This window comes from Calidris pugnax, unplaced genomic scaffold, assembly GCF_001431845.1.
Source record: "Calidris pugnax isolate Ruff unplaced genomic scaffold, ASM143184v1 scaffold27, whole genome shotgun sequence".
Taxonomy (NCBI): Eukaryota; Metazoa; Chordata; class Aves; order Charadriiformes; family Scolopacidae; genus Calidris; species Calidris pugnax.
Window position 1 is genome coordinate 6,683,938 of NW_015090893.1, and position 10,345 is coordinate 6,694,282.

General features: G+C 48.9%; 1 protein-coding gene across 5 annotated transcripts; it reads right to left on the reverse strand.

The window, feature by feature from the left end:
* Positions 1-559: 559 nt before the first annotated feature.
* On the reverse strand, positions 560-8,896 carry LOC106891280 (sulfate transporter-like). 5 transcript variants are annotated; one of them, XR_001412667.1, is made up of 4 exons: positions 6,248-6,712; positions 3,723-5,429; positions 1,079-2,933; positions 560-967 (listed from the first exon to the last, which is right to left on the reverse strand). XR_001412667.1 is itself a non-coding variant. In XM_014947724.1 (4 exons), the coding sequence occupies exons 3-4, from the start codon at positions 4,398-4,400 to the stop codon at positions 1,344-1,346; spliced, it is 2,268 nt and encodes a 755-aa protein (XP_014803210.1). In that variant the 5' UTR covers positions 4,401-5,429; positions 6,248-6,500; positions 8,418-8,896; the 3' UTR covers positions 560-1,343. The 5 variants fall into 5 exon arrangements, 4 of the variants coding, with proteins under 4 accessions (XP_014803210.1, XP_014803213.1, XP_014803212.1 ...); XM_014947724.1 differs by adding an exon at positions 8,418-8,896 and having other exon boundaries at positions 560-2,933; positions 6,248-6,500; XM_014947727.1 differs by having other exon boundaries at positions 560-2,933; positions 3,723-4,353; positions 5,181-5,429.
* Between the last annotated feature and the right edge of the window lie 1,449 nt (positions 8,897-10,345).

Below are 10,345 nucleotides of genomic sequence, written 5' to 3' on the forward strand. Positions count from 1 at the left end.
ACCAGGCTGTGCCCGAGAATTATCAGCACTGGTTTTATTTCCTGGTGGGGCTTTATGACCCCAGTGAGAAGATAAATGCATCTAAAGTCTAACTAAAACAATTTAATTCTCACCATAAACGGTCTTGTGAAGAAAATTATGGCAATGCTATGCCAAAGGGGAAGGAAGGTCACAATCCCTGCAGGTAACGAGGCTTTTCTTCTCCACTGCCTTGTTGATTCTCTTCTGTTCCAACACAAAACTACCCCATTACTCATTGCTCCATGGCTGATGCAACCTCCCTGGGGAGTCGCCTCAGGCTGCCGTGGCCTGCGAGGACCCTTGGAGAGAGGTGCTGCAGCACCTGAGAGGAGCACCCGGGGCACACTGAGCACTGGCCTGTCCACCCAGCCCTGCGGGTCTTGGACTGACCTCTCAGTCAATCCAGCTTCATCTGGCACTTACAACCTTGCTCCAAGGACCTGCGAGCAGCTGGGCACTCTATGCTCTTTAATCCGTTTGACCACAAGAAGACATTTCCCTGAGCAGAGCCAACAGGTTTCTTTTTCCATCCACTTTATTTACAACAGTCTCTCGTCCCTGGGCTCCAGAGTGGCTGCCAACGCTAGAGTCCCCTTCAGCACTGCATCTTTGGTGCCACATTTCTTGGATGAGGCTAGGGGAATAGTTAGATATTAAATATGGAATATAGAAGGTGTTTTTTGCAGATGGGAGTTCACAGAAGAAAAGCTATTCTGGTGCTCGGCAGTGCTGTGGAGCCTCACAGCTCAGAGCAAGGACTCACCCCTGGGATGCAGAAGCAGAGCCAGCAGGATGCTGCCTCTCCCGGTCCAGTGAGGACAGGTCCTTGTGTCTGCTCAGGAGCCGGGTCCCCTCTGGTGGTGCTGCAGGCAGAAGGCAGCCCTGCCCGACGGCTGTGGATGGCAGCACCATCTCCCCAGCTGCAGTCTAGGTCCAGCCATCACATCTGAAAGGCAGCACAGAGTCTGCAAACACTGGGAGAACATGGCTGTTAAAATCTATGGCACAGGTGTTCCTGATTTACAGTTTATGAAGAGCAGCTGGTGATCTCAGATACCTTTTCTGGGGAGGAAATCTGTAATTTCAGCCATAGAAGTCATGAGAACCTGGGGAGGGCACGGAACCCCGGAGACTGGGGCCCTGGAGACAGCCCCCCAGTGCCCAGGAGAGAGACACGTGTCCATGCGGGACAGTCCCCCGTCCCAATCCTTCGCGCCGCCCATGCCTGGTGCTGGCCATCCATCAGAGTCCTTTTTTATGTAGCGGCTCTCAAGTACACCCCAAGCCCATCCCCGTTAGAAATCATTCCTCGCACACGAGGGCTAGGAAGACACCTGGAAGTTCAAGTCTTTGGGGTCTGGGAGAGCATCTTCGCTCTCCTCCTGCTGCCTGTGGTACCACCGCTCAGCAAACTGCACCGCATGGTGGATGCTGTGGAAGGCCAACTGACCACCACTGTCCATCCCACCAGCCCAGCCTCCCTCCTGGAGCCGGTGGCGGATGGAAGGGTTGCAGTTGGCCAGCAGCACCTGGACGCCAATCTCCTTATAGTCACGACGTGTCTCCTTTAGCACAGAGAGACCCACAGTATCTATGAACTGCATTGCCCCGCAGTCAAGGATTAAGGTGTGCATATCTACGGAAGGAGGACAGGTATCTTCTGGAGGCTTCTCAGCCCTCTTCTTGGCCTGTTTCAGGCAGCCAAACCTGGTGCCAAAAAAGCTCTTGCTGTTGCCTGTGTCTGCATTCACCTGGGCCTCCCCGCTTTGGTGCCTAGCAGCCAGCAGGATAGGATTTACCCCAGTTTTCTGGTAAAGAACAGCCTTGAAATAGTCCTTGTTGGCATAGTAGAGGGATGACTCAAAGCGGAAGATTTTGATGTTGGCAATACTGCTGAGCTGCTTGTAAGTGGACTGGTCCTCATAGATTTCCGTGTTGCTGACCTTGCCCAGGAGCATGGCCCTGGGTCTCTGCGTGCGGAAGATGACACAGAGCAGAGCAAAACAGACACCCACGAGAAGCCCAGTCTCTGTGGTGATCAGCGTGGAGGACAGCAAGGTTGTCCACCACACCACCGTGTCCAGCTTGCTGAGCCGCCACATGCTGGGGGTGTCACGGAACTTCCTCAGCCCCCCCTGCAGGTTGGCAATGGTGACCACCCCCAGGATGGAGGTCTGCAGTGAGTAGAAGAGCGGGGCGATCCACAGCAGCACCAGCAGCAGCACCAGGGAGGTGACCAGGCCAGAGACCTGAGTCTGGGTGCCCGTGGACTCCTTGAGCAGAGTCTTGCTCAGGGCTGCAGAGCTGGCAAAGCAGTAGAAAAAGGAAGGGACCAGGTTGCACATGCCTATGGCAATCATCTCTTGGTTGGCACGGACGGCGTAGCCATGCTTTTTGCCAAAGATTTCTGCCAGGGAGACAGTCATGGCAAAACCAATAACAGCAATGGGCAGAGCATCAACTGCCAGGCTGGAAAACAGGTTTATATCTGGTAGAGTGGGTTTCCTGAAGCCAGTGGGGATAGTCCCACAAACAGCAGACTTGTATCGCTCTTCGAAGTTAAAGTAGTAAGATATTACTGTGGCTACAATGACCACCAGCAGCTCTATGGGGAACGGGGCCTTCATCTTCTCCTTATACCGGTCATTGATCTCTTTGACAGGCAGTATGACAACCAAAGCAACCAGGCTAGTGACCAGGTCACAGATGTTGGTGTTCTGGATGTATCTGAAAAGGTCCACCCACGTCAGGATGAAGGACCCCACCCCTTCATGACGAGGGATTTTCAGTCCCAGGAGATACTTCATCTGGGAGGTGATAATGGTGAGGCTGGAGCCGGTCACAAAGCCGCTGAGGAGAGGTTCTGACAGGTAGACAGCCACAAAGCCCAGCTGTAAAACCCCCAGCAGGATCTGAAAAGCAAGCCAGCCATACCTTTAGCATCGATGAGAAGGGCTGGAAGAGGTGGCTGGCAATTTATGCCAGTTTGCTCCCACTTCAGCAGCTTTGGCTATTCTGTCTGAGGAGCAATCAGTGTACCCACCTATAACACTCATCTGTGCCTAGAGATGCCATACAAAGAAGCCTACAAGGTCCCTGCTGCTGCCTCCTTACAAGCAATAAGCACACAGTTAACATTGAAAGTCCAGGCAGCAGCCCCATCACAGCAGCTTTGAGTATCACTCGCTGGCATAAAACTGGTGTGATGCACTCAATTTTAGTTGTCCCAGTGAAAGAGCCTGAAGTTGTTCAGTGACAGCTAGGCCCAGGCAGTGGGGACATTGCCAGGGAGCGTGGCCTTTGAAGGAGCTGCGCTGATGGCAAGGTCCTTGAGGGTTGATCTTGCCAGCCCCAAAACTGCTCTAACCTGCACCAGGAGCCAGCCCAGCTCCAGGACTGGGGTGGTGGGCAGGTGGTTCACAGTTCCTTCTCCTCCCTTGCTGCGTGTGATCCTAAGGATGTTTCAGACACACCCAAGGACCCGGCCTGTCACATGGAGGGAAAAACATCCCATATTCATCTGTGTTTGGGGGTTTCTAAATCACTGCATTTGATTCAAAGGTGTCGGGGTCTAGTCATATCAGAAAAGGTTTCTCATGAGTTGTAAGTCTGAACCAAGACTGGAGCTTAGAGATGTTTAGCTCGCAGCAGTTCCTAGCAAGGAAAAAGAGAGGAAACAGCACGACTGTGAACATTTGTACCTGATAAAGACCGACCAGAAAGCTTAAGGAAAGGGCCACAGTGATGGCGTAGCAGCTCCTGTCACAGGCACCTGTCCCATTTCTGATGGAGGTGGAGTTGCCCACCACTGAAGAGGCAGCATTGTCGTCACTGTACCCTGCTAGCTGGAGGTGCCGGTTCACAGACTGCCCAATCATCAGGCACAGGACACCAAAGGACCCCACGAAGTTATGGCGCGAAGTGGCCACAGCAACGTAGATGATATTGCAGAAGAAGTTGGTGTAGATTCCATAGATGGGATCCTGGTTGGCTAAGAGGGAGTAGGAGATGGACTGAGGGATGGCAACTATCCCCACTAGGAGCCCAGATATGACATCCCCAAGCAACTGTGTCTTTATGTTGTAACGGGGAAGCCAGTCCAGCACTGGGAACAGCCGACAGAAGAAGGTGGTGATGGTTTGACGATCGCATGTGCAGATCTCTCTGGCTTTCTTTCGGATGAGTTCCTTGGTGCTGAAGTCTGCAGGCTCATACTCCTCCAATTTGACATACATAAAACTGGCAGGAGTCTCTTCTGGCGTTAGGGACCCCACTACGTCTTTGCTCTGTCCTGACTTCTGGCTCGATGTCTCCTCCATTGCACCAGGAGAGCTAAGGCAGGAGAGCAGGCAGCCATGAAGTGTTGCAGTCACGTACATAATGTGCTTTGCTTAGCTCCAGGGCCCGTGGAGATTGCATAGATAAATAAATAAAGGAAAATAACCTCAGACAAATCAAACAGCAAATCACTTCCCCATGGTGCCAGTTGATTTGTTTGTTTTCAGCTATGGGCCTGATCAACCACAGCCCTGAGACCACAGTTTATATTGCATTCATCCTGGCACAGATGCTCACATCAGGGATGGAACTACATCCCCCTGTGCTCCTTCTAGCATACCTCTTGTTCTGCAACAGAGCAGTGGGATGGAGTAAGATCAGATAATATTATTTCACTGAAACTGAGACCTCTTCAGGAAGCCTACATTTCTTGATGACACTTCCACTTAAGCAAGAACTACTTTGGAAACGTTGAGATATTCCAAATGATGCTTTACAAATGTAACATGTGGACAAGGGAGGTCACTTGCAAAATAACTTTGCCTTTAACATCTCAAAATCTTAAATGACATTGTTGGCTGGCATCAAACAGGCCCATCACAGTGGCTCCTATCTGCAGAACAAAAGCATCCTACTCCTTCAGTCTGGTTAAGTAACATAGTCACTTCCCAGAGCTACTCCTAAGTTTTTCAGTCAAAATCCAGCTGCAACAAAACATACTTTTTTTTGGCCAAAACTGAATGACACACACAGAGAAAATAAATCTCCTGAGAGGAGACCAAGAGTGGCTGCAGTCAGAAACTGAGCTGGGATGATGAGAATTCCCACTCCCCCGCCCCACGGCTTCATTTCAACCACTGGTCCCAACCCAAACCTCTTACCTCTGGCTGCGGGGAGATACCGGGTGTTTTCTCACTACCTGGAGCTTGTCCCTGGCAGACAGAGCTGTCCCCTCTCCTCACAGCGCACACGGAGCAGGGAAAGCACGAGGCTGGGCAAACCTGGTCCCTTTTCCTTCCTTCTGGACCGTGTGCCGCTTCCCTTGAGAAGAGATCTGAGGTACTCAGCCAAGCCATCGACCCTTTTATCTCGCTCCAGCTGATGAAGATGGTGCAGCCGGCCAAACAGAGCTGTATTTTGAAAACAAACATCGTTCTGGGAGAGTATTTTTGATGAAAACTTGTTCTGGCCATTAAGAATGATTGAAGAGGTTTAGAGAAGTGCTCCTGCCAGATAACAGTATTGCTGGTATCTGGAGATGTGTTTGCTAAACATGGGGAGCGATGCAAAGAAATCTTCCTGGGTGTGTAATTGCTCTGCCCCTCCCTGAACAGAGAGAGCATCCTTGCCTGCGTCCTGCTGGGTTTTCACCTCTGCTCAGGTTTTCACCTATTCTGGACAAGCTTTTGTTCAAAAAAAAAAAAAAAATAACCAAAGAGCAAGACTGGTTCCAGAATGACTTCTCTTTCCCAGTAGCTTTTCCACCAGTGTGGTGCCACTAGCCCCTCCAGCTCTGCCCAGCCAGGCTGGGCTCACCCCCTCCCAGAGCCAGACACCCGGGCTGCGCCGGGGCAGCGAAAAACAGAGTTCTGCCCAGACAGCAAAGGTGGGATGACACGGGTTATTTCTAGGTAGACAGAAGAACTCAATACATGTCAAATCTGCACAATCCACGTTTTGCACGTGCCTTTTAGAGACAAGCACAATTTTTTTTTTTTTAGCACAAATAACAAGAGATTTTGCTTGGCAGAAGTAAGCACAATTTGGTAAAGTGCAGGGTTGCATTCTTTTTGTAGATAAAGGTGAACAATTACATTAGCGGCCGGGAAAAAAGGTAATGTCTTATCATCCTGAATTGAAACAGCAGCCTTGTAAATAACAGCTGTAACTGCTGTGCCCTTGCTGCCAACAACCTGCCTCAGACCTCTCAGCACATGCTCCTGCTCACCTCCTTCTCCGCTCTTTTCCATCTCTTTTCCATAGACCTAGTCTCTAAGATTTTGCTGGCTGTGCCATTGCCCCGTGGAGCAGGACAAAACACCCAGCAGTGAGGCAGCTCGGCCCCTGCCTCTGCTCCTGGCACCGACTTGTGTGCTGGGCTTGGGGAGGGGGCTGAGAGCCCACGGCGTTCAGAGAGATGGTGTGAGGTGTGGAGAGATGACATTTCCACAAGGCTTTGATTTAGACGCTGGGGAGACACCCTGAGGGAAAAGAAGGGGAAGATCAGCATCCTGAGCTACATTTATCCCATCAGTGGAAGTCTGTATCTCAGTAATTAGAAGTAAATAAATAAGAAACATCAGTACTCTCCAGCAGCAGGAAAAAATGAGAGCACATGGTAGGGGAAACAGCTGTTCAATCTATCTACTTCTGTGAATTCTTTATTCTCTGCCATTCCTCCACAGCTCATGTATTTTCAGGTACATCTGTTGATAGCTCCCCTTTCCCTTCCCTTTCTTTCAGTAACGTACTGTATCTTTCCTTAGCCTTGTCATTCCTCCTGTCCAAAAGATCATCTCTTCATATGCTTTAATATCCTTCCTAGTTATAGCTCATTTTGTGTCTTGGCCTGTCTGATGTTGCCTCTGCTCACTTGTTTTCCATCTTCTTTCTTAGCAAATGACCCAAATTTCCATTTTCTGTATGATTACTTCATCTTGAAATTCAGTCAGTGAACAACCAGTGAGTCAGTCATTGAAGAGCTGGCCAGGCCCGTCCTTCAAGTCAACTTGTTTCCTGGGATAAAACACACCTGAGCACAATCCATCTTCGGGTTTTGATCTTTTGATCATTCATTTCCAGTTCTGGATCTCTGATTTGTCCACCATGAAAACGGGACAAAGCACTTTTTTCATTTGTGACAGTATCTACCTTTAACCTTCCCTGCCGGCTGCTGCTTTTCCTTCCAACTTCCATCTTCACTTACATATTCTGGAACTTTCTGTTTGTTATGGCTTCTGTTACCACCTGATACAGCTTGGTAAGCCTTGATATAGCCATGCTTTTCTACCTCTCCAATGCATAGGTTTTAGTGAGCAGATTTTTTCTATTCCTTCTGTCTCGATGCCTCCCCTGCCATCCTTCCCTACAAACTTGTTCCTCCCTGTCTTGTGTGCAAATTCCCAGTTGCTTTTGTATACTCAACTTCAAAATATTCCATACTTTCCCTACAATTACATCCTCAAGCTCCTTATCCCCATGGATTTGGTTCTCTGCACTGATGTCTTTGAAACAGCAAGCCTCCATGCTAGGGCAGCTTCTGCATGGTCCTCCCTGTGCTGGAAATTCAGGCTGTGGGCACTGAGGTCATTTTATGTTCTCCATCCTAACAGAACCAAGAACATATTTGGTTACACTGAACACTGTGTACATCTCTGAAGTCACTTTTACTGTTATGAGGTGAGGCAAGGGTGGAAACGGCAAACATTTCACATCTGCTCTAGAAAATGTATAGCAGACAGCTTAAAAAAAGAAACCCACAATGGAACTTCATGTGACCTTGAGGTGGCTAAGGCTGCCCTGCCTTCCAAATGCAAGGTCACTACAGCTAACTGCTGAAACTGTTTGTTTTCAAATGCTTCTTCAAGGGTTGTTCTTTATTGCCACCACAAACTCACTTACCTGTTTAGCTCCTTTCTGGGCAAGGCTGGGTTGGACAGATGGTATGAGCTTGAATAATGCAAGTGTAGACAGGACATTGCCTGCCAGTAGTAACATGGCACCCTCTGTTTTTAACACAAGCAGAAAGCATGAAATCCAAATTTTTCATTTATGGCGTGGTATGTGAGCAATGTAACATCCACCTATGCAACAACTGTTGAAACCAGCAAGAAACACGGGAGTGAAAACCCACGCTCCCAAGTACAAGGAAAATGCAGCAGTGGGCTATTTCGGCTTTCTGTCCTAAAGTAGAAAATAATAATGAAATCGTCTGGGTCTGTGATTGCTACCCAGGCATTTTCAGTGGGCAAGTGTAGTGAATTCAAGCCTCTGCTGCTGTGTCAATGCATCACTTCTGTTTATCAGGACAAGCTGGCATCTCCAGTTTTCTTTGGAACAGAGTTAACTGCACTGCGCAAGGATTTTTGATTTGCTTTAAGGCTTGTAAAAATACTTACGACCATTTGGCTTCTGGAATACTTTCAAGCAGCATCTCACATGTCTTGGCTCCATAAACGGGCCAGCCTGGCTCAGTACATGGCTGCACTCCGCTGCTCCGCAGTTACTTAGATCCCATGCAACTTTATTTAAAAAAAGGCAACTGAGCCAGGTAACGGTGCCAGGTATCTAAGAGAGATGCTCTTCCTTCCTTTCAGATTTGGGACTTGACAGTCTTTGTGGATGGCTGCTGGTTTGGTTCCACTTGGAAATGAATTTTCAATATGTAGACATCTGCAAAACACCATCTTTTTTTTTTTAAAAAAAAAAAAAAAAAAAAGAAAAATAAAGAAAAGCAGACAAACCCAGAACTGGTCCCACTGCTGAGATAGGGTAAAATGCAACAGAAGTGCCCGAGGACAAAAAAGCTGAACAGAACTTTTCCTATGGTTTCTTGGAAAGCAATTATTCACATTTCTGCAAGAGGTAACATCAGAAAATGTAGAAGCAGTACACTAGGTCTTCTCAGAAAATAAAACAGTTTTTGCAGCCTCCTGTTACCCCGCAGGGCAGTTTATTCTGATGTGCAGGGGTCACAGCAGAGCACACAAGGCAAAGTTCTCTCCAGACATAAATGCTGTGAGGCCAAAAGTGTCGCTCACCCTGTGACTGCACATGGTGATGCAGTCCCACCACTCTGAAGCTTGAGAGGGACCAAGGAACCCATAAATAAATAATGATAAAGAACATTTATTTCAGCTACTGCTCGCCCCCAGCAATTAACCACGAAGACAGACATGCAAGGAATGTTTTTTAGTGTATTTTGAAAGACGTAAGATGGAGGCTACGTCCTTGGAAAGAGACTCAGTGCGGAGGCAGCAGATCTAGAAGGACACACTGGGTCCATCCTGCTAATGCCCTGCTACAAGTCCTTCCCCCAGCACTGACACCCACTCCTAGAAGATGGGAAAAACGAGCACTTCCAAGCACATCAGCTAGGGGATTTAGGGAGCATTCCCTATTTATACAAGGAGGGTGAAAATAATTCCTTGCCAACCTTTGCGGCTCTTCGTTGCTGTTTTCATGTTTCTCCCTGCATGACAAACGTCCCGTGCTTATGACCCTTTTCCAAATTATCAAGCTAATAATTGAAAATGCTATAATGGCTCTGTAAACCGATTAAATTGACTGCAGATGAATACAGTGGAATAAAAATGGGGAGACACGTTTCTATTTCATACTGAATTGGCATTCAGCCCAAGCTACTTGGCACCATTTCAGACCTGACCTGTGCGTGCTGCCGACGAGCCCTTCGTAGCACCAAGGCTGTGCTGGTGGGATGCTCTTCCCCCTGTGGCTGTTGGCTGGCTCACGGGGGCACCCTATTTGCAGTTACCACGACTTGCCCCCAAGATGTCAGGCAGAGCCCTGTGGCTGGTTCCCGAGCTCTCCCAGTAGCCATCCCACACCAGCTCATCGCACACCGAGGCCACGGAGAGGGATCCTACAGAGGTCATATCTCAATGCCACAGGACAGAAAGATGCTCCAGCAGGTGGGTAAGAAGCCCAGAAACCGTAGCACGTCTCCAACGATCTGCTATTAAACAGAAAGACAAGCTTTTTCACACAAGACAAACGGTGGGACGGACTGCCAGATGGTGTGGCTTAACAGAGGAGTGCTGCAAAAGCTGTCAAAAATGTCTAAGAGCTCAGAAGTTTCTAGCCTGCTGATTACCAGGTTCTGGGAGGGCTCTGCATGGGCTGGACCCCCAGTACACCTTTCCCAAGCAGCCTCTACCAGGCTGTGAACCAGGAGATGGGGCTGAGGGTCTCGTCTAGTAGAGGAGCATGTATATGGCAAGAATTAGATGTGCGCAGGTGAGGTAAAGCCTTGAGCAGCACGGGTAAAGGGAGCTGCTGACTGAAGCCTGTTATCTCAGCTCTGGAT